A 27,577-nucleotide genomic window follows, 5' to 3' on the forward strand; every position below is an offset into this window, starting at 1 on the left:
AGAGTAAGTCTCTTGTGAGACGGTCTCACAAATATTTATTCGTGAAACGGGTCAATCCGACCCATATTTAAAATGAAAAACAATATTTTTGGAATAAAAAATATATTTTTTCATGGGTGATCCAAGTAGAAGATCCGTCTCATAATATTTTTGTGTACATTTTATTGATAACATCATAAACTACACACGAAATTTAGTATTTGCTTTATCAAATTATCTATTAATTTTCTCTTTTGAAAAATAATCTAAATAAAAACTATGAAAATATTATTTCAAAGACCCTGTAATGTGCCTAATCTAACATCTATCAATTCTCACAAGAAAAGAATATTAAATTTAACAAAAATTTCGTGTGAGAAGGTCTCATGGTCGTATTTTGTGAGATATATATCTTATTTGGATCATCCATGAAAAATATTATTTTTTATGATAAAAATATTATTTTTTATTGTGAATATCGGTAGAGTTGACCCATCTTACATATAAAAATTTATGAAATCTTTTCACAAAGACTCACCCATTAAATTTAGATAAACAAAACACTTTGCAACCCCATTGTCTGCGTAATTTCAGAGCAAACGTTTAGACGTCTCTCTCTCCTACACGCGCTGACGTGGCATAATAATAATAATATATGTGATAAGTGAGATCACTTCGAAGTTGAATCAATAAACTCAACGGAAGAAATCACTGAATAAAACAATTTGGGAATAAATAATAAAGAAACGCAAAAAAACCTACCTACTTGCATAAAAAGTGTGTAAACCATTCTCACTTATCACATATTTTTATTGTAGTTAAAGTTGAAATATCTTTTCAAGTGAACAGAGTATTATTCCTCAATCTTTGTTTGATTGTTTTTTCCATGGAGGTTGTTGAACTGCTGGATGTGCCACATTTTTAGGTACAAATTTATCCATTTTATTGGTGGACAAGATACGTGTTGGGTGTTTTTTAAGTATGCATTTTCTTGAAAGTTCTTTACTTGGGTGGGTGTTTTGGCAGATGGGTCGTCTTTAAAGTTCTTGAATTTGCAGCGGTGATTAACTTGCAGGATTCTGAGTGCATTTTCAATGGATCCTGAAAGTGGGAATTTTCAGAATCATGTAAAAGTGAGTTCTGTTCTGATAAATTAGTGTTCTCGAGGGATTTAAGGCATTTTCGGGTTCGTTTTAATTTTTTTCCCGCCGTCCCATTTTATTGCAGAAAGAGACTTGGAGAACAGTATTGACATTGGCTTATCAGAGTTTAGGTGTTGTGTATGGGGATTTGAGTACATCACCATTGTATGTGTACAAGAGTACTTTTGCAGAAGATATTGAACATTCCGACACTAATGAAGAAATTTTTGGGGTTCTTTCATTTGTATTTTGGACATTAACTTTAGTTCCACTTTTGAAGTATGTGTTCATAGTGCTGAGGGCTGATGATAATGGTGAAGGAGGCACTTTTGCATTGTATTCACTCTTATGTAGACACGCTAAGTTAAATTCATTGCCTAGTTTTCAGTTAGCAGATGAGGATTTATCATCTTACAAAAAGGATATTAGAAATCCTGCACCCTCAACCTTTGGGGCGAAGCTAAAATCCTCTTTGGAAAAATATAAAGTTTTGCAAAGATTTTTGCTTCTGTTGTCTCTTTTGGGTGCTTGTATGGTGATTGGAGATGGAATATTAACTCCAGCAATTTCAGGTATGCTTACAGTTTCTCTTGGATTTTGATCAAAAAAATTTGTTTCGAGTTTTCAAGTTTTATTGACGTTGGATGGATATTTGTTTTCATTTTGGGCAGTTTTTTCTGCGGTTTCGGGTGTTGAACTTGCGATGGCGAAAGAGCATCACAAATGTAAGACTCCAATCTTTCCCTTTCAATTGTTCTAGTTCTATGTTTTGGCTTTTCATATTTGAAATTTCTAGTACGATTGTTGCATGAATTAATTAACCTGCGTGAAAATTAGCAAAAATTGCATGAGATGTAATTTGTTGCTAGATACCAAATGATCACCCCCCAGACAAGTCGTAAATCTTAATCAATAATGACTGTAATTGCAACAAATGAAAATCAAAATTCTCGAGGTAGTTCTGGTTTTGGTTTTATCTGTGTACCACAACATCATTTTATTTGTTGCATTGAGTCTCACACTGAGATTTTTTAAGGAAAGTGTGGAAATGTTAAGAAATGCAGTATAATTTCGAAAGATTGTAAACCATTGATTTGAATACAACCTGATAAAATCTTAAAGTTCTGTATGGAAAGGGTGCCGGTTATTATTATTATTTGAAGACCTATTTTATTCCTAAGTGGAGACTTAGAATTAGTCATCTCAGTCTGGAATAATTAGCCTTAAGTTGTTTTGTATAAAAAATGGGATAGTTTCAGTTCGAAATATGATGTCACTTTTGACAAAGATTCTATCCAACTAAATGGGGCATGCAACCTGTGAAATGGGATCGACTCGAAGATAGTTAACTGCAGATGGGAAGACAAATTATCACAAATTGGTGCCTGTAAAACTTTGCTTATTTAGAAACAACGTAACGGGCTGGCAATTGTATGATGTCAAGTCCATAAAATAATGAAAAATGGATGCTGATTTCTCGTAATTTAGGTTTATGAACACATGTATTCTAAATTTGACCTTTCAGCTTTATGATGAAAGCATCCAATTTTATTGTGCAGCAATAATTGTCCATATTGTCATGTGTGGATGCATGCATATTGTTACCGATTGAAATATGATTCTTGGGGGCCAAAACATGATTTGAAATATTTTGAGTTGTATTGTTCCTTCAGTTATAACTTTCAGTTTAGTGGCAGCATTTGGTCCTACAAATCTTTTGTGAATGTCATTTATGGTTATTGGAGACATTTTCTTTTTAATTTGAGAACACTAGCCGACTTGTTCATTTCCTGCCCAAAATACTATATTCTTGCAGATGTGGAGGTCCCAGTCACCTGTGTCATATTGATAGCTTTGTTTTGCCTTCAACATTATGGCACCCACAGGGTTGGATTCTTGTTCGCACCCGTGGTCATAATATGGCTTTTGTGTATCAGTGTCATTGGTATATACAATATTTTCCACTGGAATCCCCTTGTGTATCAAGCTCTGTCTCCATACTACATGTACAAATTTCTAAAGAAAACACAAAGAAGTGGTTGGATGTCCTTGGGAGGAATCCTACTATGCATAACAGGCAAGAAATCGCTTGATATGTACAATGAAGTTTGTTTATTTACTAGCATAAATTAATTTTTTCTTTCATTTACAAGAATACAGTTTTTAAATATTCCAGGTTCGGAGGCAATGTTTGCTGATCTCGGGCATTTTTCCCAGTTATCAATAAAGGTAGTAGACACAATACTTACACACCACACTTTTGGAGTCGATTAAGTTTCTCCAAAACTCTTTTCAATTTTTCACTGTTATCCAACCTTCTCTAGTCATGAATTTACAGATAGCTTTCACATCCATTGTCTATCCGTCGCTAGTTCTTGCATATATGGGGCAAGCTGCCTATCTTTCCCGGCATCATGATATTCAAAATGGTTATCGTGTTGGGTTTTATGTTTCTGTGCCTGGTATGCAACTTAAATTGTTTCACTTGTATCTTTTTTCTGTAATAAACTAAATACTTGCATATTATTGTCAGAGATATTAAGATGGCCGGTTATGGTGATTGCAATACTGGCTGCAGTTGTTGGAAGCCAAGCCATTATTACTGGAACGTTTTCCATAATTAAGCAGTGCTCCTCCTTGGGGTGCTTTCCAAAAGTGAAAATCGTGCATACATCGTCAAAAATTCATGGACAGATATACATTCCAGAGATTAACTGGATTTTAATGCTCCTATGTTTAGCTGTAACTGTTGGGTTCAGAGACACGAAACGTTTAGGCAACGCCTCCGGTAGGACCTGGTTAAAAACCTGACATAAAGTAAAACAAACTTGTTGTCGTAAAGAAATGGGATTTTGGATCTTAATTATGTTCCTTTTCAATATTTCTTTCAGGTTTGGCAGTTATAACAGTCATGCTTGTTACAACATGTCTGATGTCTCTTGTCATTGTGTTGTGCTGGCACCAGAGTCTCGCCCTCGCAGTTTGCTTTGTTTTGTTCTTTGGGACACTCGAGGCCTTATATTTCTCCGCTTCTCTGATCAAGTTTCTTGAAGGAGCATGGGTGCCAATCGCCCTTTCGTTCATTTTCATGATGGTGATGTGTGTGTGGCACTATGGAACGCTTAAAAAGTATGAGTACGATGTTCAAAACAAAGTTTCCGTCGACTGGCTACTTGAATTAGGCCCGAGTTTGGGGATCGTGCGTGTTAAAGGCATTGGTCTTATACACACAGAACTCGTATCCGGAATCCCCGCCATTTTCTCCCATTTTGTCACCAATCTTCCAGCATTCCATCAGGTACTTATTTTCCTTTGTGTCAAATCCGTCCCTATCCCTCATGTTAAACACGAAGAACGGTTTCTTGTTGGACACATTGGGCCCAGAGAGTACCGTATGTATAGATGCATAGTTCGTTATGGCTACCGTGATGCACACAAGGATGATATACAGTTTGAGAACGACCTTGTATGTAGTATTGCAGAGTATATACGTACTGGGAACGCAGGTATAAACGATTCCACGAAAAATTTGGGTAATCAGCAAAATGAAGAAATGGTTGTTGTAGGAACGCCCTCGACTCATCTAGATGGGATTTGGCTACGTGAGGAAAACGGTGTTGATCCCGAGAAGCCTGGCACATCAGAGCTCAGAGAGATACGGTCTCCACGATGTGTTAAACCGAGGAAACGGGTAAGCTTCGTCATACCCGAGACCCCTAAAATGGACAGAGGCGCACGGGAAGAGTTGAGAGAACTGATGGAAGCTAGAGAAGCCGGTATAGCTTATATTTTGGGACATTCATATGTCAAAACAAAGCAAGGATCAAGTTTGGTGAAGAAAATGGTTATAAATTTTGGCTATGATTTCTTGAGAAGGAATAGTAGAGCTTCTACTTATGCATTGACTGTGCCTCATGCGTCTACTTTAGAAGTGGGAATGGTATACAATGTGTAATTTTTATGATTTCAAGTGTATTTGGACTTGTATAAATTACGAAGTAGGTTAAATTTTTTGGCAAACATTGGAGTTAATATATATATATATATATATATATATATATATATATATATATATATAATTTTGCTAAGTTGCACATTTTCGGTGTCCACGGATGATGAGGTGACATATATATTGAATATATAATTTTATCACAATTAATAGAAATGTGTCACTTCATCGGGGCTGATATAAGTGAATATCTATAGTGTGAAACATAACAAAATTATAAATAATATCAGTATAAAGAACTTTTCTTTTTAATATTTTCATACCCATTTTAAAGATTTTTTTTAATGTTATTTCATATTTTCCTCTCACCTCACACATTTATCATTTAATCAATTTGATTTTAAGAAATTGAATGCGCTATTTTAATGTGCTTAACTCTTTGCTATCATTAAATATGGACCCATTTTTTAATTTAAAAAATCTCTAGTAACAAATTATTTTTTCAAAATTTCTCTGATTTTACTATTAACTATGATTAAATTAAATATATTTTAATCTTTATAATAATAATTTGAAATTATAGATATGAATGGAGAAATATTTTTAAACTCTTGACTTCGAGAATTTAAAATATAAAGATACGGTTATAGTTAGGTTATGTAATTCAAGCCACATAATACATAAAATAGTCAAAAGCCTATATATTGCATAAATCAAGATTGTTTTGATATTGCTTAACATAAATGCAGGAGTGGTAACGTAATGAAAAATAAAATTAAAATTGATGTTTGAAACTTCATGTCTCGAACTTGATCACCAACCCCAAAACATGCATTATTCATCATTTTCCAATTGATATTCGCTCTTATCTGGGAAGGGAAGTAAGTGTGTGAGTGTTTGAAGAAGCGCTCACCATATGGGGGCCAATCGTACAAAAAAATATTGACATATATATAATATGAGTTGAAAGGTAAAATGTCACAAAACATATCAGAACGTGAATCAAGACATGAGACAAACATAATTTGGAACAAGGCATCAAAACATATTAAAACAAGGCACTGTTATTCATATATTTATCCATGATATACTGATCAGTCCTTAATTGTAAATCATCTAAGGGGCGATGTCATATATCGATTATTATAACTCACCGCATTAGGTCCTTATTTTATCATGTTTCAGAAATTTCCTTACCGTTTTTAATTCGAATCCTAACAGTAGTATAACATTTGAATCATGCGGAACGAAACATATACGAATCAAATGACGTGAAACGACTAGTGTACGATTGAGTTTTCAAAAACAGGAATATCATTATTTTAAAACACACACATATAATCACACTTAGTCTTAAGGTTGAGAATAAGGTGAACAAAGTTGTCGGAAAGATCGCTAAAGTTGACTCAACTTTTGGACAACAACTCTTCTTGAGAACTCGAAAGTAGCTGCTTGCAAATGGTTGCTCAAAGATAGGAAGAAATCGGCTTTAGAGAATGGATAACACCTTCCTACCTGATTATGTATAGATTTTTAGCACGGAACCGGTAGCACTCTTGCTCAAATATGTTGCTACAGGGAAACTCAAAAATAGGAAGAGAAATCTTTTGTATTTGGTATGATATCTTTCACTTTGTGATGATATTTATAGGCTAGAATGGAAAGAGATCTTGAAGGGTTTTCAGCCTGTAATAATCATCATCTTAATGGCCTCAACCACCCATTATTTGGCTGTTATATGCTGATCGAGAAGTTGTTTAAAATTCAGATTTTAAAGGTCATTAATGATTGTTAATGATGGTCAAATTGTGCTTCAAATTTTTAAATGAAGCTTGATGGGCTGCATGTTTTTCTGTTGTGTTTGGGCTATCAATAAGTAGGCATTCTTGGGTTTAAAAGCTGCAAATTTCATGAGCTAAGTTGGTCTTGTGTTGAGTTGGGTCTTCACACACATTGCGTTTATAATATGGTACATGCAATATTTATTATGAAATTTATGAACACAAATAGAGATATGAAATATCCGTTTAAAAAAAAGGCAATTGTATAGTATTATTTTAGAGAGAAAAAACACAAGGGTAACCGCATTCTAGGGAGGATAATTTTCTTCGAACCCGACGTATAATCCGATACTCTACCAAATGGAGGATGGTATGAAAGAGATTTTTTACCCGATTAAATAAATGTGTAATCGTGTATGAGGATTTTCAGGCATGGAAATGAAAGCGGGTTTTAAATATATGATTTTCGGTTATGATGTTAAATTTAATATGTTTTTGTTTAATGCTATTAGTTGGATATAACGAAGAAAATTATTAATATAGAGTATATGTTATTTTTGTGTAATAATAATGTAATGATAAATTGTTTCTAATATTTTGTTATTCCTCTATAATGCTTAATTTTCTAATTTTATATTTATTTTTTTCTTATTGTTCTCAACAATTTAGTAAATATGCATAGCTTACTCGAAAATACTATTATAGGTGGTAATATGATATTTGGGTATGATATGAATATACAATCCTTTGGCGGTTATGGAGATGAAGACAAAATTGAATACCCAATTGAGATGAAAATGAGGATGGGGATGGAGACGAAGGTTACAGAATCCTACCCAAACACGAACTATTATCACCCGTCTTGAAACTCTAAATCCAACTCGAGTGAGGGACCTACAATGCCACATCATTGTCATATCAAATTTTAAAAACACACAAATTCTATAAACTTATACACACAATCATAAACCCAAAAAACAACTTTTCACTAATCATCTCCACACGTCATCCTACAAATTTTATTTACTATCTGTTGGATTGCGAAAATGCTAACAATCTTGTTTTTGATGATAACAAAACTTGTTATTTTTTTCTAACATATTTACTTAAATGTGAAATTGCTACATCAAATCAGAAGCTGGAACTCGAATTTAGCAAATGGCTAGACTCTGACGAGCTGCAATATTTTGCTCATATATCACAAATTAGTGATACAAATGAGTAGTGAGCATAATGATTGAAAAATCCAAATCAATTTTCTACATGTCATATTTTAGGCCAGTCGAGTTAGTTCAGATGTTATCTATGCTAATTAGACAATGCAATGTCCAGCTGGAAGTTACATATATAGCAACGACTAGATTTGAGCATTTATGATATTATGGCCATATCTCTTAGCTCAAATTTTTTAATGGAACAATCCAGAATGCGTTAAAAATATAATTCCATGATATACAATTTGAATTCCTAAGTCAAAGCCTTAAACGGAGCTTAAGAAGCTGATAAATTGAGATGAAGTTGCTAGTTTGCAACAAGGATACATCTACAACTAGACATGGACAATTTTAATATTCTAGCATATTTCTCTGATACCAACTCAGAATTGAGTTATTTCTAATTCTATGGATAGTTAAAAGAAAGAGGAACAACTTTTATGTACATAAATTTACCTCGATATCAACGAATAAAGAGTTATAATCAAGAAAAGAGACCGGCTTGACTTGCACCAGCTTGTATACTGTCTGGTATATCAAGTATATATCTCTCATATGAACTTGAAATTGATTGATTCTTGATTCTTTAGAAAGACAAAGAAAAGAATACAAATTTCATGTTCACCATTTTGCTCAGAAATCGACGAATCAGTTATGAGCAAGAGAAGAGACCAGCTAGACTTGGCACAAAATCTAGCTGCTCAAAGCAGACCAGACTGCTCCAGAAGTCCATCCGCTCAAATCAGACCAGAACGCTCCAAAGTCCAGCCGCTAGCCCAATACCAAAAAGTGGACAAATAGTCAAATATGACTGTTATAATGTCAGAAACCGTAAAAACCTGTTTTCCTAAACAGTCATATTCTTGTTTCAAAAGTTCATATAATTCTTGGAGCTTATTAATACAACATCTTGAATATCAAATAAAAGATTTTGAAGGAGATTCAAAGTATGTGCGGTCTATACAAGATAAAAAAAGCCAGAATGAGAGCACGCCCAAGAAAGAGAGTCTTAATAGATATATTTAGCTTAATGATAGATCTTTTTATGTGTGTGAGGATACATTTGAGAAGCATAAACTATAATGGATTGAATCCTCATACACACAATCACTCACACATATACATAAGAGTCGCTTTAAATAATAATCTAGTTATAGTCTTTACACAAAGACGTAAAAGATTATGTTTGTAGTCTTGACATAAGAGACATTAAACATTATGTGATTTGTGAGATCGCGACCACAATCGAGAGTGTTTTAGGATTTTCGATCAGATAAGAGATAACTTTATATCGAAATGAGTTTGTACAAGGGGTTGTATAAATAAAAATCTTCTAGTGAATCATTCACAAGTGAAAGAATGAGTGATGTAGAAGTTGCTAGTCTACGAACATTTATAAACAAATTTGGGAATATATAATTTATTGCATTTAATTATTGCTACTATTATAGATGCATTTTTGAATCATTTTATGTGTCTTTCAAATACAAAAATATTATATACAAAGTATTTTATAAAATGATTCAATCAGATCGTTTTCATACATTCAACTTGCATGGCTTTTAAATATTTTTCAAAATGTTTAATCGATTTTTAAAGTGATTATTTTGAGTTTTTTCTGCTTGGTTTTAAATAAAACCCAATATAATTTTTCGATGCTCATTTCATTTTTAACATTTCAAGAACTAACTATTGTAAATTAATATTTATCCCCCAATTGATCATATCACTATCTATATTTGACATCTTCATTTATATAATATCATAGATATATATTTATGTTATTTATCTTAAATAATTATTAATATTATAAATTGCTTTTATTATTTTATTTATTTTTAACTTTTTTCAGTTAATGAATATAAATTAAGAGAAGAAAACAATCGAAAAACCTCAAAGACTAACATAAATTTCAAAAACATTAACGCACACAACTGACAAAAACTAATATAAATTTTAAAAACCGAAACATATACAAACGACACACTTACTATAGTTCACATCTCTTCGCAATTGCTGCAACTATTTTGTATACCAATGAGGCTGACTCTCCTTCATTACTAGTATCCACCATAAATATGACATAATATTTTTTCTCAAGTTCGATTTACTTTGTAATCATTTCTGATTTCTTCTGCTTTTATCTCAGTTTCTTTCACCACCAATTTTTCCTTCTGATTTTCATGCATTTGTTCTCATTTCACTTGGAGTTCTCCGACATCTATAACTTAGGATATGTTCTTACTTTTGTCCCTTTGTAGCTTTATTGGACGTGAGCGAATTTCAAAGTCGTCATCAGTACCCAGATTGGTTGAAGAAGTATGCGCCCTTTACTCGGAAGTCCTCGAATTCTTGAGAGCATGACGACCAAGTGAACGTGCAACCCATTTCTCGCATTCCATTGCAATCTTCCACACATGTTCGTACTTGGGCGCCTTATTATTGTGTGATGTTTTTCACATATAATGTGCAACAACTAAAACAACATCATTTTGACCACTAGTTCGATTATTGAACAAATTGTTGTATTATCTCGAAAACTTGCCAACATCGGGCATAACCTCATAGTAACGTGACTTTATCACCATCCATTATCTCGCTGGCGTACCCGCATACTGATTATCATTATAGTAGGCAATAGTAATTTGCAAAAAGTTCTTATTATTTTGTCCATTACTTGCTTTTGGGTCGTTGGTAATCGTACCCAAGCCCTTGCAAAACATTTTTCCTTCTCGTTTGACCATCTCAACATAACTTTTTACGAAAGACATTCTTTTCTTTCTTATACTCATCATCATCATCGAGATTAATAATTTCTATCACGGGTTGCGTCGACTATGGTGGAAATTGAGGACCTAGCCTTGACATTGTTGTTGTCGGCTCTCTATCAGATCCAGATCCTCAAAGGCCCACATGTTGTTATTCATTTGACAAAATGTTCTGTGATGGTGGAGAAGAAAATATGTGAGAAAGGGGTGACATCATAATCCGAAAAAACGAAGTGTTAAGTATAACATTCGAACCAGAGAGAATGTTTTGTGCAAATTGAGCTGCGTAGCAACTCTAGAAGAGTGGTGATTGAGACGAGAACGAGATTGCGAATTTTAAGAGCTTGAATTTCCTTCTATAGTTGAAGAACCAAAAAAAATTGTTGTACGAACCACTGAATATATCAGCCATTTAAGTTAAGAAAATTATTATTTTTGCTTAGGAAGTAGATGAGTAGTTGGAAATATCGAGTTACACAAAAGAAAGTTTCATATCATATTCATAGAGAGAATTTTCAATTTATCTGTCAGCATTTATATGTTATAGTATACGCTGTACAATCCAATTAATTTTTCAGATTTCATTTTCTATTTTTACTTTTAAAACAATAAAAAAAAGGCAAACCTGCCCGTAGGACCCGAATTGGTTTCCAAAAAGAGGTATGTTATACAAATCTCTTATTTGGGTGAGACGAGCAATGAGACGAGCAATAATCTAAGATAAAAACTTGTGTGAAACGGTCTCACGGGTCGTATTTTGTGAGACAAATCTCTTATTTGGGTCATTCATGAAAAAATATTATTTTTTATGCTAATAATATTACTTTTTATTGTGAATATCGGTACGGTTGACCCGTCTCACAGATAAAGATTCGTGAGACCGTCTCACAAAAGACCTACTCATGATCTAACAGTAAACGCCAACTCCAACTTCTATTTTCAAAGTTGCATACTGCAACACTTGTGATTTCACAAAATCCAACCGAAAAGCGGACACCCGATTTGAAAAGATAATGAGAAAAAAAATTATATGGAAATAAATTTAATTTAAGTTATTCAAAGTCTCTGAATTTTAAAAAATTAGCGGAGAAATTATATTATTTCTGTGATTAATTAAAATATAAGAATGCCAAATTAGGAGAATATAAGTTTACCTGCATTATTTAATTTAATATTTATTGAAAATTAATATTTTTCCCCCCAAAATTACTAATTAGCATTTAGTTTTGGTCTGCCAAGAACATCACACCAAATCCACCCTTGAATTTCACAGCCAATTCTCATTCTCAGCGTAATAATAGTGGAAGAAACACGTCAAATCGGCATTGAATTCGATTTACAGCATTAAAAATCCGTTCAAATAGAGGGTTTCAGATCCAAAATATAGCTGGATCTGGTGGAGCTTAATCGGGGTTTCAAAATGGACTCGATCATGAATCCGTTCTCCTCCTCCACTCGCTTGAGGTAACCACCTGGACGCCGTTGGTTTCCTATTTTCTGTGTTTTTTTGCTTCGTTGAATCTTTAGTGATCAATTTTGATTGTCTGTGTGATTGTGCGAATTTAATGATTTAAAGCTGTCACATTTGAGTTTATTAGACGTTTGATGATGTGCTGTCTCTTTACTGTTTTTTTAAGTGCGTTTTATGACATTTTCGTTTGTTTTTAGTTTGATTGGTTTATGACATTTTCGTTTGTTTTTAGTTTGATTGGTTGTGTGATTCCTGGGACTAGTAAAATAAAGATTTATAAGAGTGAAAGGCTCATCGATCAATGCATGAGTGGAGTTGTGCAGGGTGAATGAATTATTCTGGGGATGAAAAATGCATTTTTGTAAGAATTACACATCATGTGGTTGCACATTCACTATTGAGTTAATGGAGGATTTTTCTTTTGAAGGAGTTCAAAGTTCCCTTCTACTTGGGTTCTGCTTAAACTACAGGTTTTCGATATAAATGAATTGTTAGTCTTATCGAATTAATGTGAAGTTTGCCATTTTCAAAGAATGTTGAAAATGAAGATGTTGACTATCGTGCTGACAAAGCTACTTAAATCAGTGTAAAAAACAGTTATTTCATTTGGACGGTGGACAGGGATGATTTTACTATCTTTATCTCTTCTGAGGTATTGTATATCTCAGCAGTGTGTATTCACGATGCAGTGGTGATTAATCTTTATTCAAAAGACGAAGCTGTCGATTTTTTTGGTTGTAGTTGTGTAATATTTCGTTTTTTCACGATCTTGCTTGATTGACACTTGGTTAATTATATGAGGGCTGAAATTGAAAATCCATTTCTCGAGGAGGAAGTTAAGAAGGCTATTTTCGAGTGTGACAGATGCAAAGCACCGGGCCCTGATGGTTATACATTTGCATTTTATCAGGATTGCTGGGAAGTGGTCAAGGGGGAGTTAATGAAGGTTTTCGAGGATTTTTACGAAGGGGGGACCATAAACGGGATAACAAATGAAACGTATATATGTTTGATACCAAAGAAACATGACTCACTAAGGGTCAAAGATTTCAGGCCCATTAGCCTCACAACGAGCTTATACAAGATAATCGCTAAAGTTTTGGCTACAAGGATGAAAAAAGTCTTGTCACATACATTATCCGAATCTCAGAATGCATTTACTGAAGGAAAACAGATTTTGGATTGTTGTTTGATTGCTAATGAGTTGGTGGAGGAAGGGAAGAAGAAGAAAAAGAAAGGTTGGGTCTTGAAAATTGACTTTGAAAAAGCATATGACAATGTGGAGTGGGATTTCTTGGACTTCGTGCTAGAGAAAAAGGGATTTGGAGAGAGATGGAGAAGATGGATAAGAAGATGCGTATCTAATGTTTCGTTTTCCATCATGATCAATGGGAGACCGAGAGGGAAGTTTAAAGCAAGTAGAGGGCTTCGACAGGGAGATCCGTTGTCACCTTTTTTGTTCAACATGGTGGTTGATGTCTTGGGAAGTTTGGTTGATAAAGCAAAAGAGGCGAACTTAATCAAAGGGTTCGAAGTGGGCCAAGAGAAGGTGGAAGTATCACATATACAGTTTGCGGACGACACATTGTTTTTCGTACAAAAGGAGGTACACCTAAATTTTTTGGTGCAAATCTTGGAGTTGTTTTGTGATATGTCAGGACTTAGGATCAATTGGGATAAGAGTGCATTATTGGGCTTATGTCAGGATAAAGTTGAAGAGGAGGAACTAGCCCGGACGTTTGGTTGTCGAAGGGAGAAATGGCCAATCACATACTTGGGAGTCCCTTTAGGGGGGAATCCATTGAAAATGTCTTTTTGGGAAACAATCTTGATCAGGATTACCAGAAAATTGGCTATGTGGAAAAAAGCTTTTTTGTCCAAAGGGGGAAGAGTAACATTGATCGCTGCGGTATTGAATGCATTGCCTATATACTTTATGTCACTTTTCAGGGTACCGAAAGGAGTAGCGGCGAAGATGGAAAACATAATGAGAAATTTTTTGTGGGATGAAAACGAGGGTGAATCAAACTGTCATATGGTAAGGTGGGAACAAGTTTGTAGACCGAAAGAGAAAGGAGGATTGGGGATCGGAAACATTTGTTTGAGGAACAAAGCACTTTTGGGAAAATGGTGGTGGAGGTTTGGCGTTGAAAACGAACCGCTGTGGAAAAGAATAATAAGGAGCAAATATGGGTTACAAGAAAATGGTTGAGATGCGGGGTTGGCGATGAATGTGACGTTTAGCGCTCCGTGGAAATTTATCTCAAGCACTTACCCGACTTATCACCAACTATTGAGATTAGTGGTTAGAGGGGGGACTAAAATCAGGTTTTGGGAGGATATTTGGTGGGGGGACGTAGCTTTCCGGGATTTGTTCCCTTCTTTGTATCGTATTAGCTCGGCTCGTAACTTGCCAATATCTTATTTCTTTGCTTTCGACAATGTGTCAAATGATTACTCCTGGGATTTGCATTTTCGTCGGCTTCTCCGAGAGGAGGAGGTTGTTCACTTGTCTTCGTTGTTAGGTATCTTAGAAATGGTTAGGCTTGTCGAAGGGGTAGATGATTTTAGAGTGTGGGAGGGGGATCCGTCGGGGAAGTTCACAGTCAAGTCGTTTTTCCATTCATTCTTCTCCGCGAATAATGGTGTCCAAAACTTCGAATTTAACAAATTCATTTGGAAGACACCGATTCCTTCAAAGATTAAATTTTTTTCTTGGACGGCAATTCTTGGTAAGTTACCTACATCAGAGTTGATGCAAAAGCGATGGCCTAACTGTGCTTTTTCTCCCAATTGGTGTGTGTTGTGTCGTAATGAGATGGAAACGCAGGATCATTTACTGATTCACTGTAAGCTTGCAATTGAATTGTGGTCAAGGGCGTTGAATGAGCTGAAATTCGTTTGGGTCGTACCGAAGACAACCGCTGATTTGTTCAATACGGATCTCGGACAATGGGTTGGTAAAAGAGGAAGAGTTTTTTGGAAGGTGGTGATCCATGGCATATGCTGGGGCATCTGGCTAGAAAGAAATAGAAGAATCTTTGAAGATGTGGAAGACAGTGCAGAAGAGTGTTGGGAGAAGATCAAATTCAAGATAGTCAGCTGGATTGGAATTAATAAAGATTTTCAGAGTTTATCAACACTAGATCTTTTAAGGGATTGGACTTATGTGTATTGCTAATTTTGAGTTTTATAATTTCCTATTAGTGGACCACTAGTCCACTTCATGTAACTGAAAAACTATTTCAAATTAATATAAGTAAGTTTCTTATCAAAAAAAAAAAAAGGACACTTGGTTAATTGGTTAGTTCAAGAAGTTGTTTGCTTTTGGAACATTTTTTTTTTTGGATTTCGCATGAAGTTCTGAATTTCTATGAATACTCTTTTTTGTTTGTTTCTGAATGTTGATTAACACTCATATTGATCTAAGAAGAGTCATTATATGAAACCCAAAATTTGATTCCTATCTTTCTTGAGTATAAAAATTATTACATCCTCCTCTGTTTTTATGGTCTATGAAGTATGTTCAATGTACCACGAAAGAGTTCTCTGTATAACTTATAAACATATATATTCCGTTTTCATAAGATAATAAAAAGTGTTCTTAAGATTCACAAACCAGGTGCACAAAGTAGACTCTTAACACATTTATCCTCGCCCAAATTATTAAACACTAATTTTATTTGGCACATCAGTTCAGCACCAAAGTTGTATCTTTCTATCTTCATCAACCTTCACTCTTATTTATTCCCTCTTTCTGAATGCTTAGATGTCTTTAATTCCAACTAATGCCCTTCCATTATAGCGTGTTGTCAATTGTTTTTTCCTTTTTATAATTCTTATTTTTTTTGTAAAATTGAGTTATAACTCTCGTTTGCCAGGGACTTGATTCGGGCTGTACGTGCTTGCAAAACTGCAGCAGAGGAGCGGGCTGCTATAAGAAAAGAATGTGCTTCAATTCGAGCTGCAATTAGTGAAAATGACCAAGATTATAGACATCGCAATCTGGCAAAGCTCATGTTTATTCACATGCTTGGTTACCCAACACATTTTGGTCAAATGGAATGCCTGAAGTTAATTGCATCTCCCGGATTTCCAGAAAAAAGAATAGGATATCTTGGTCTTATGTTGCTTCTTGATGAAAGACAGGAAGTTCTGATGCTTGTTACCAATTCAATTAAACAGTATCCATTTTAATATAATATTTTCTGGATATAAGTTTTCTATTATCAAGACAAACAAATTCATCCGTACCACCTGTATCTGAATAAACTAATAAAAGGAGAGGCAAATCAGCAACGGAATGTTAAGGCTTAAAATTCTTTGGTTTTACGTTTAAATGAAGTCATTGTTGATTCACCTATTTCCTATGGTATTATATTTTTTCTATCCCTTGAGATACCTTAATCTGTGCTCAGAGATCTTAATCACACCAACCAGTATATTGTTGGACTTGCTCTTTGTGCCTTGGGAAATATCTGTTCTGCTGAAATGGCTCGTGATCTTGCTCCAGAAGTTGAAAGATTACTTCAATTTAGGGATCCTAATATCAGGAAGAAAGTAAGTCGTTCGTATTGCTCTTACTGATTGGGATTTTTTTTCCCAAAATCATAAATCTAAAGTGAGTTTAGAGATCCTGGCAGAGTTCACTACAATTCAATGCCAGTCTATTTTGTTTTAGCTATATTTATATCACTTTCAAACACTTTGTACTTGCATAACACGGTTTCTGATGAACAAATCATAAAATGTTTGGAGTACTAGTAGCTTTGTCGAAAAACAATGCAGTATAACATGAAGTAGGAGGCTTATTTTTAATTATTATTAGTTTTTTTTTGAAACTCTTTTATCAATCATTTCGAGTTCTCCATTCATTACTAGCTACCCGAAGGAAGTTCAATTGATTGCTTGCTGGAATCCATAACTTGAAAATTTTGAGATCAACAATAGAAGAAAGGAATTAAAAAATTTCAACTGATACTGAAGACATACTACCTCCGTGGTCATATGTTGAGAAATTGTATTCTTTTAAGAATCACCTCCATAGAGCGTAAAAAGCTTTGGTCCATTGGGATAATAAACTTGTCTGTTTTGGGACATTTTTGCAACCTTTTTCCGAGCTTTTTATTGGATTGAGTTGACATCTGTGTGGTGTTTGATGCAAAAGGTTGCACGTACCTGCCCTATATTTGATTTTTGGATTTCATTTTAATCATTTCTATTATGTCCTACAACCTAGTGATAAGATTTGGTTGCTGGATTTGTGACAATGCTGAGACTTTGTTTCTTAATAATAGTCCTTTTATGATGAAATTTATTTTATTTTTGGTTAAATTTGGAAGATTCGCTTTGTGGCTATTGCCATTTATTATATAAATAAATAAAATAAAATAAAACAACATGAAACATTTATTAGTTTGTATTAATTCCTTCCTTTGTTTTTCAATATAGGCAGCATTATGCACAATAAGGATCATAAAGAAAGTTCCGGACCTGGCTGAGAATTTTATAAATCCTGCTGTTGCATTGCTAAAAGAAAAACACCATGGAGTGTTATTAACTGGAGTTCAGCTTTGTATGGATATGTGTAAAGTCAGTACAGAAGCTCTCGAGCATTTCAGAAAGGTAATGGAGGTAGTGTGTTGGGCGAAATATAGTTGGCTAATTACACTGGATTGTGACATTTATTTCCTTTTGTTTTCTTTTTGTTAGAATTGCATAGGCATCTTAGTCAAAGTTCTAAAGGATCTTGCAAACAGTTCATATGCACCTGAGTACGAGATTTCTGGGATTTCAGACCCTTTTCTTCATATTAGATTGCTCAAGCTCTTACGAGAGTTGGGACAAGGAGATCCCGATGCTAGTGATAATATGAATGATATTCTTGCCCAGGTAAGTTAGCATTATCTTTGCACCAGTTTGCTTTTCCTCGAGTCTACCCTTATTCGAAATCTAGTTGTTTCTTATTTTCAATTATCTATTCTCATTGTAAATAGTTTCACTTCGAGTTCAAGACACATAATATTCTGTATAGCACAAATTGTATCTGTTGGAACTCTAATTGTCTCAAGGTTTATTTTTAATTTCATCTTTTTCATGACATGAGATCAACTTAATTGATTCCAGCTTTGATTTTTACACAAAGAAGATCCACCTGGTAGACATGGAGGTGGCGATGAAATTGGGTATTTTTAATGTCAAACCCAATGACATAAGTTACGAAAAAATGAACCATGATTAAATCGTGTAATCTGATTTTTCCATAGTCATGATTGCATGAAAACATGATGCTTTTAGCATCAGCATTTGAATAATCAGTTTTGACTAGGGATACCATGTGCTGTATCATGAATCTTCCTTTGTTTTGTTTCCTTGTCATTTTAGGTGGCAACCAAGACTGAATCGAACAAAAATACGGGAAATGCGATTCTTTATGAATGTGTTGCTACCATCATGAGCCTTGAAGATAATAGTGGGTTACGTGTGCTTGCTGTCAATATTTTGGGAAGATTTTTGTCTAGCCGAGACAATAATATTAGGTAATCTCCATCCATTGGTATAACTATTTTGTATGATTCATAATGAATATGTTTCAAACTCTTCTATCTTGTTATATGCTTTTTAATCTGTTGAACTAGTGTCATTTGCCGGAGGCTCCTAAATGAATATTGTCACGAATATTGTCACTTCAAGATTCTCTCTCGTGCAAGCTATTAATTTTTCTGGAAGTAGGGAACAACTGGGATAATCTTTAGTTGCTCTTAGATGTAATTATGGCCTTTTTCAAATCTCTGTGCTCCATCGCAACTTTAATTCTAAGTTGATGGTTTTATGAGCCTTTCATTTAGCTGTTAAATCTTGAATACTGTTGATGCCAAATCTCCGATAAATTTTTATTTCTTTATAGTATTTGTAGTACACCCAAACAATAGATACTAAAACATTTATTAAGATTTTTCGCATAGGCCATTGTGCTCATAGGCCATTATGCTCTATCTACTATTATATCATAATCTGTATTTAGATTAGATAATGGATATTGTGCTTAATCTCTATATTATTCAATATATGAAGCATGGAATATTATTAAGAATATGTTAAAACGAGGCAATATTTTCTAGTTTACATTTTGTCAAGGCCTGCCCTGCCTGGACATGTCAGATATTTGTTGGAACACTACTCAAAGTTTTTACGCTGAAATAATGTTGTGGCCTAACATCCACCAAATGACGATGGATTTTCCTTTATCGCAACTTTAGTAGAGAGCTGGCAGAAGCATCCAAAATACTTGAAATTTTGGCTGTGATGAACCAAACTAGATAGAAGTGGATCAAATCTCATTTGTTAATATGTGTAGAAATTTAAAACAGATTCGTAGAATCATGTTATTGCATATTGTAAATTTAGCTTAATATGATGCAGTTGTAAATACCATGATTAAATAATAAATACCATGATTACATGTTTCTATCTTCTGGCTCATGTGAAGGAATGATAAATTTGAATTATTTCAGATATGTTGCATTGAACATGTTGATGAAAGCTATTATTTTAGATAGCCAGGCAGTACAGAGGCATCGAGCAACAATATTGGAATGCGTAAAGGTATCTTGTTTCCAAACTAATTTTTTCCTTGATATTTTTGAGATTTTTTTATTCCGTATTTTCATCTATTCATTTTGATATGATGTAATACATCAGTGAGATAGTACTTTGACACAATTACTTGAGCACTGATTTGTGTTCTTCTAGAATTTTGTTGTTTCCTGAAAAAATGTGATTAAACCAAACAAGTTCAAATCAGATATTTGTTTTATATGATTATTAAAATTTGTAATATGTGCTTCTTTTCTACTTTTTTTTTCCATTCCCAACTCATTGTTTTCTAGTTCTCTTGGATAATATAGTTTCAGCAGCCTATGGGTGCTTATTTTGTATCAGGATTCAGATGCTTCAATCCGTAAAAGGGCCCTTGAACTTGTTTATCTTCTGATAAATGAAAGTAACGTGAAGTCTTTGACTAAGGAGCTCGTTGACTATCTAGAAGTATGTGATCCAGAATTTAAGGGAGAGCTCTCCACCAAAATTTGCTCCATTGTTGAGAAGTGAGTTAATTGATAAAAAATTCTATAAATTTGTTTTCCTTGCATGGTCTAAGAATCTATATAGTCCGATCATGGACAATTGTTGTAGTCGTGTGCATGTGTTTTATGTGTTTAGTAGCAGCTCATAACTCTGATGACTGAATACGTTTTTTTCGTTTAAGCATGGGATGACTTTTTTCGTTTAATAATTTCAAGCTACTAAAAATATTGCAATTGATTGTTTTCATTAAAATCTGTAAGCAACGCTTCTTAGTTTGTGAGGAAATTGTAAATTCAACAAAATATTCAAAAGTTATTTCCCTTGTCTCTTACCGTGTTAGACTGTTAGTGACCTCCCATCTCTTCTCTCAACGGTAACATGTTTTTTCATGTCAAAACATTATCTTGTTCTCTTTTTTCTAGCTACTACCTTTTCTTTATTAAACTCGTCTGTAACCTGTTACGTGCTTTTGAAGAGGATCATGTAATGGGTCGGTTCACTGAAAAATCGTGACCTTCCAGTGTGTATCTCTTCTTACTCGACTTTCTATCCTTACGGCCTGTTGTTATATTTTTTTGAATGATGCTCGTTTGAGAGAACTCGCTATCTCATCGCACTTGTTTGAGAAAAATATTCAGATGCTTCTTTATTCATCAAAACCAAAATAAATACACCTAGAGTTCTCATTACCTAAACTACTGAAATGATAAAACAAATTCAGAAGCAATCCACCTAATCCTATCATGTGCATATCCACTTGATTTATTCTGAAATTAAAAAATGAACAAGATAAACAAAGCTCTGGATCCTAGTCCCTTTGCTTGAAACTCCCGTGTGTATTTCTTTGATAAACCCGATCGGTTGGGTCTTGCATAAGGGCTTGACAGGCATGTTGGTTCATGACATAATTCCACTCTGTTCATAAATGTTTAGCAGATTTCATGACCCCGAAAGTTAATATTAAACATCAGTGCAATGTCTTGGTCTGACTTGAATGATGCATCTTTTAGCTTATTGCAATTGGACCTGAAACTCCTTTTTCATTTATTATATGGCATTTCAGGTTTTCCCCTGAGAAAATATGGTACATTGATCAGATGCTTAAGGTTCTGTCTGAGGTATGCCTTGTATTTGTGGAATATCTATGATACTGAAAGTTTAGTTGCAGACCTAGGTTTCTACTTGATTTTTGAAAGATACCATATTTTTAGTTAAAGGCATCATATATTCCTTCTTATATTTCACAGACATGGTTGTTTGTGAAAACCAGCTTCTATTTTTGAAATGACTTGCAATTTGTCACTTCGTTTTGATGTGCTAATGACTGGAATGACAGTCTCTATAATATCTTTAGATTTGTGAAGCTCTCAGATGTGGATGCTGTATCGTTGATCTTGAAAGTGTGTTATGATGAATCACAAACCTAAAAGAATGATCTCTTATTGTGATGCAAAAGATCTTATTGCTTCTCTATTAGATGCTTGTAAGGCATTAGTTTGGTTACTTTATTGATTAGTAACTTAGGCTTTTGGCCCAAAATCACTTGGGTAATTTTTGGCCTTCTGCACATCCAATGGCTTTAGGCCCAAAATCACTTGGGCAATTTTTGGCCTTCTGCACATCCAATGCTTTTGAATTTGACCTGATACAATTTCTTATGTTGCTTCATAGTTGAAAGCAAAACAGTCAATCGAATAGTAGATCTACTACAATTTTAGAATCATTCTTGGACAGGAGAACTCTGAAAGATCTGTTGGTTGAGTACCATTTTGTGTAAATACTTGGAAATATATGTTATTAAACACAAAATTTAAGCAATTTATATTTTTATAATGTGTGTTTGATTATTTTCTACTTCAGAGTTTGGCATGTTGTGAGGATCTAAACTTGTAGCCCAATTGATCCCGTGCTTTGCTCTCTTAGAAAGCATTTATATTTTCAGATTCTGTTAGCTATACATGTCACCCCATAAGTTTATTCTGTTGCTCACGAGTTCTTATAAAAGAATGCTACGTCGTCAAATACATTTAGTCGAGGAAGAGTTTGGTCTACTTGTTTTATCATTTTATTGATTGTCTCGCTTACTGAGAGAATCGATGTTTGTGATATTTTGCAGGCTGGAAACTATGTGAAAGATGAAGTGTGGCATGCCCTTATTGTCGTAATTACCAATGCTTCTAATCTCCATGGATATACTGTTAGATCACTGTACAAGACTGTACAAACAGCATGTGAACAGGTATACTATGTTGAGATAATAAATTATGTATCAAAATAAATTCACATTTTCTTATATTCTTGTACTCATGCCTTAAAATTTTTCTGTCTCCACCAGGAAACTCTGGCTCGAGTTGCCGTTTGGTGCATCGGAGAATATGGGGAATTGTTGGTCAGTAATGTTGGAATGCTTGGTGTAGAGGATCCAGTAACAGTGAGTTCATACTTCTGAAATTATCACCTTTTGTATTCATCGTTTCCCTAGAGTAGTTTGTATGAGTTGGGGGTGTCGACAATGTTTAATTTGTTCACCAATTTGCGTGCTGTATGTTTCTGATTTGTAACGACATTATTTAAATTGTTCATCTATTTGTGTGCCGTATGTTTGTGAACTCTAATTGACATACGTTTTAAAGAACTTAATGTTAATTTTTATGTCAATACTTTACTTCGAGCTTTAGTATGTTAGGTTAGGTTATCAAGTTCAGTTGGTACTTGTGAATAATATATTTCCATTTCTATCATATTTTCTCCTCCAGTTCGTTGTCGTCTATCTTCCTGACGATGAAATGTTTATTCTGCAAGGAAAATATGTAGAGTCAATTGGCTTGATTCAGGATTGGCGGTTCCTGTACCCCTTTAAATTAGCACTTATTAACGTCTTTTCGAGCCTGTACATTAATGTGGTGCTGTTGCTTTTCATTTTGGTTCTATCTTCACCATCTACTCCTTTTTGTTGGATACACGTAGGCATCATATTGCAATACTTGTCAACAAATTTACAAACTGGATCACACGTCTTCATCAATAATAGTTTTTGCCTGAAATAATTTTGAAATTTCAGTTTCTGAATGGGTTTCCCCAGATGGATGTTCTTTTTGGCCCCTATTGTCGTCATACAGCTTTAAAGCTCTTATCATCCATGCTAGTTTTTGCCTTTACAGCCATAGGTGGTAATCGAGTCCCTTCAAGTACTTTTATTTGCTTGTTCTCTGCTATATCTAATTGATTTAGAATGTTTATTTGAAGCAGACTGAAATGTTTGAAACGATAAATTGACAAGTCCCTTAGCTGAGTTATCATATATCGATGGTTAAATGCTTGGGAATGGATAGTTTTAAAATATTCTATCACCATCTTTCTTGAATTCACGTTGATTCTTTAATCTTGTTAGTGGTGCTTTAAAACTTCATGCTTTAAAACTTCATTTTCATGGACGACATTGATATTTTTGCTGTCTAGAGCAGGTAACAGAGGTAGATGCAGTAGATGTTGTAGAAACTGTAATTCAGCGCCATTCTGCAGATCTCACAACTCGGGCTATGTGTTTGATTGCTTTGCTAAAGCTATCTAGTCGATTTCCCTCCTGTTCAAAGTATGTTACCATTACTTGGTTGCAATCTTTGATAGGCTGCATTCTCTAGAGCATGTCTACATATTTCCACTTGTTTTCACTAATGTAGTGATGACTGATTAACATCTTAATATATATGTATAATAATTGATCTTTCTTTTTTGTTTCTTTTCCTTGTTTGACAGACCTGCATCTGCATGTTATAAATTGTGTGAATTCACTGATTTATTGCTTCTATATTACTGCTGTAAGAATATATAATACTCATAATTGCATGTACTTTGTACATCTATCACGTCATAGCACGTATAGATTTATTTAGTTACTGCTTTTATTTCTTTTATAAGTCAAGAATTGTTTCTAATTTACTGCAGGAGAATAAATGATATCGTTATCCATCAGAAAGGAAGCCTTGTGCTTGAACTGCAACAGAGAGCCATTGAATTCAATTCTATCATTGAGAAGCACGGGAGAATCAGGTACAGATACCAGTTTTTGTCTTAACACATTCTTCCCTTTTGTTTTCTACAAACTTGGCTATGAGATGATGCGGATGCTTTTGTTTAGGTCTGCACTAGTTGAAAGGATGCCAGTACTTGATGAGGCTACTTACAGCGGTAGGAGGGCTGGATCTGTGCCTCCTGCCTTTTCAACTTCTCAAGGAGTTCCATCAAAAATTCCAAAGGGAGTTGCCAAGCCCACTTCAGCTCCGCTTGTAGATTTACTCGATCTTAGTTCAGATGAAATCCCTGGACCCAGCTCTTCTGATGGAGCTTTTCTTCAGGATCTTCTTGGGGTTGATCTATCCTCATCTTCTCAAGGTTAACATATAAAGTGTGAAATAATAATTAGTTTGAAACACTGACATTTTTAGATTATTGGAGTTTTTATTATGCCAAAAACTCTTTAAAATATTTTCGCCGCATATTATATAGCTCACGAAAAATTTCGAAAAAAGATTTAGCGTAATTTAAATAATCTGTTTTCTTCTAGCATCCACTTTCATGTAATAAGGTAAATTGCTGATTTTATGCTATTCTTTTTACTCTATGTGTCAGGAACTAACCGAACCCCAAATAACGGCACTGATGTTTTGCTGGACCTTTTGTCTATCGGAACTCCTCCATCTCAATCTCAAAGTGACTCATCCCCGTTTGATATATTGCAATCCGGAAAAGATAATAAAACTTCCGTGACTGTGTTGGATAATCTAGCATCAAATTCTGCACCTTCAGCAAAAACTTTTTCTCCAGCTGGAAGTTCTTCAATGATGGATTTGTTGGACGGTTTTGGGCCTAGCTCATCAGCGCCTGGTATATGTCAACAAACTCTTTACCTTGTTGCCATTATTATTTTGTTCCTCATATTTTGACACCTTGTCTTTCAGTTGCAGAAACAAATGGCCCTTCCTATCCATCAATTGTTGCATTCGAAAGCAGCTCCTTGAAATTAACTTTCAACTTCTCAAAAGAACCTGGAAACTTACAGTCCACATTAATTGAGGCTGAATTCATGAACAAGTCACCCGATATTTATTCAAATTTTGTATTCCAGACTGCTGTCCCGAAGGTATTCTGAGTTTGCATCGTTATTTTAGACCTTGCATCTTTTAACTTGTGAATCTTTTTGGAATTTTTGTGTGCTGAGAGACTGAAGTTTGGGTTGGAGAAGTATGGATCCTATCATTCCGTAATATCATTTGTTTGTAATATGATCTGCAGTTTCTTCAACTGCACCTGGATCCTGCCAGCAGTAGTTCACTTCCTGCAAGTGGTAATGGATCAATCACACAGAAATTACGAGTTTCAAACAGCCAGCATGGCAAGGTATGTGAAGGCATGCCGATATACATAATATATTTATGCATCTTGCAATTTTTTAATTCAAAAATCTTCTTAACGTGTTTTGCATGGCCTATGATTGATTTTTAACTCTGGAACAGCCATCTCTTTCGGTTCCCCTATTGTCTCTAAAAACCTTTCATAAAATAAAATACTTGTTCCAAAAGTAAAAGGACACCCGTATAAACTTGTTTCACTATGGATCCCTTTCTGTTTAATAAAATGGGCATTTTTTCAATTGTATATTGATTTTTAGAGGAAGATTTTAGTGTTTAAAGCTTAAAAAAACTTAATTCAAAAGGCCAATATAACTTTTAGTATTTATATATTCCCGTTTCTTTTAATATACCAAAATAGAAGTGCTTTTGACTATGATTCACAAAGATAAATCTAATTTGTAAAAAATGTAGTTCAAGAAATTACTTTTTAAGCCAAATGCTTATACAATCTTGTTTTATGTTAACCGAGCTGCGAGCTATCATGTTTTCACCTCATGCTTTTGTTTTCAGAAACCACTAGTTATGCGCATAAGGATAAATTATAAGGTCAATGGCAAAGATGTTTTAGAGGAAGGGCAGATAAACAATTTCCCCCACGAGTTGTGATGCAGAGTGGCGCCTGAAAATGTAAGAATCTAGTTAATTCTTGCGACACCGAATCATATTCTCGCCCAGCTTGTAGATTCAGGTCAAAATTCATTTTTTTTTGTTTCGGCTGGGCTGGTTTCTGGTGTCTGGTTTCAGTTCCTAAAAAGGTAGTTTATTTACACCATCACAAGGATTCTTGTAGCTAATCGAATCAACTTTTTTTGACTTTGAGACCGAATGAAGAAGCCCTGATGTCAAAATTTTCCCTGTTCCTCCTCTTTTATAATCTTTGATTTTTTAGTGTGCCTGATTCCAAATGCATATTTGAAATATAGATGTTTAATTACAATGACATTAAACTGTACACCACTATCAGATTCCGATGCCCGATTGGACGGAACAAGCTTGAAGAGAACCTGGAATTTCCAGGGGAATGACGACTTATTTTCTTGATGGCTAAATATAATGTTTCAGAAGGCATAAAGCATCAAAGTTATGGTTTTTTGTTTGGAAGAAGGCACAACTTATATTTGCTCGTTTCAGTTAGATTTATTCCTAATACATCGTTTCGTTGAACCACATCAAGCACTTGTAATTCATTCAAGCATAGAAGACAGCATCCTTCAAATCATTTCCCATAAAAGTGTCGACATGATGCTTGGTTCTCTTTTTTCCTTTCTTTGTTTTTCCCCAAAAAATTAACCAAAAGAGCATATTTTATATTTCGAATAAGCTACTAAGATATGATTATGGTAAGATCAGACAATATACTTTAAAAAATTATTATAATTCTATTTTAACTTTTAATTCCTTTAATTATTCGACATATTTCTATTTTACCTCACACCAAGTGTTAAGATTGATATTCAAACTTAAATTTGAAAAAAAAAGAAAGAATTTCTTTCGGTACCTTTGATTGAGTTGATTAACGTATATGGTCAACTGATGGCAGACATGGATGTTGTCATGTTCAATTCAAGGCCTACTTCCTCGGAGTCATCAGGTGTATATTTGGCGCGCCCTAATATATACACACACGAGGAAGCCGATATAATGTAAATGTGGTCTCTAATTTAGAGACCGACTAATTGTACCGGTCTCTCACAATTAGCGACCAAGGTTATTGATACCAACCAATTCGGTCGGTAATCGGTCTCTATTTTGCTGTAGAGACCGATAAGAGACCGAT

At 34.4% G+C, this 27,577-nt stretch overlaps 2 protein-coding genes across 8 annotated transcripts; both read left to right on the forward strand.

Moving 5' to 3' along the window:
- The first annotated feature begins 679 nt into the window (after positions 1–679).
- On the forward strand, positions 680–5,108 carry LOC142543455 (potassium transporter 6-like). Of its 3 annotated transcripts, none has more exons than XM_075650732.1 (9): positions 680–904; positions 1,055–1,112; positions 1,207–1,693; positions 1,793–1,846; positions 2,938–3,198; positions 3,298–3,350; positions 3,460–3,583; positions 3,655–3,909; positions 4,013–5,108. In XM_075650732.1, the coding sequence occupies exons 1-9, from the start codon at positions 888–890 to the stop codon at positions 5,074–5,076; spliced, it is 2,373 nt and encodes a 790-aa protein (XP_075506847.1). In that variant the 5' UTR covers positions 680–887; the 3' UTR covers positions 5,077–5,108. The 3 variants fall into 3 exon arrangements, with proteins under 3 accessions (XP_075506847.1, XP_075506848.1, XP_075506849.1); XM_075650733.1 differs by having other exon boundaries at positions 681–904; positions 1,006–1,112; XM_075650734.1 differs by having other exon boundaries at positions 681–904; positions 1,038–1,112.
- A 6,929-nt stretch (positions 5,109–12,037) lies between these two features.
- LOC142543456 (AP-1 complex subunit gamma-2-like) lies at positions 12,038–27,359 on the forward strand. 5 transcript variants are annotated; one of them, XM_075650738.1, is made up of 19 exons: positions 12,038–12,297; positions 16,186–16,488; positions 16,723–16,864; positions 17,756–17,929; positions 18,017–18,196; positions 18,689–18,843; positions 19,819–19,909; positions 20,246–20,409; positions 21,453–21,507; positions 22,506–22,628; positions 22,725–22,820; positions 23,854–23,981; positions 24,335–24,439; positions 24,528–24,781; positions 25,019–25,273; positions 25,348–25,529; positions 25,682–25,786; positions 26,311–26,427; positions 27,341–27,359. In XM_075650738.1, the coding sequence occupies exons 1-18, from the start codon at positions 12,254–12,256 to the stop codon at positions 26,404–26,406; spliced, it is 2,652 nt and encodes an 883-aa protein (XP_075506853.1). In that variant the 5' UTR covers positions 12,038–12,253; the 3' UTR covers positions 26,407–26,427; positions 27,341–27,359. The 5 variants fall into 5 exon arrangements, with proteins under 5 accessions (XP_075506853.1, XP_075506852.1, XP_075506851.1 ...); XM_075650737.1 differs by lacking the exon at positions 27,341–27,359 and adding an exon at positions 26,765–27,003; XM_075650736.1 differs by lacking the exon at positions 27,341–27,359 and adding an exon at positions 26,724–26,748.
- Positions 27,360–27,577: the final 218 nt, after the last annotated feature.

Source organism: Primulina tabacum, chromosome 4 (genome assembly GCF_025594145.1).
Source record: "Primulina tabacum isolate GXHZ01 chromosome 4, ASM2559414v2, whole genome shotgun sequence".
Taxonomy (NCBI): domain Eukaryota; kingdom Viridiplantae; phylum Streptophyta; class Magnoliopsida; order Lamiales; family Gesneriaceae; genus Primulina; species Primulina tabacum.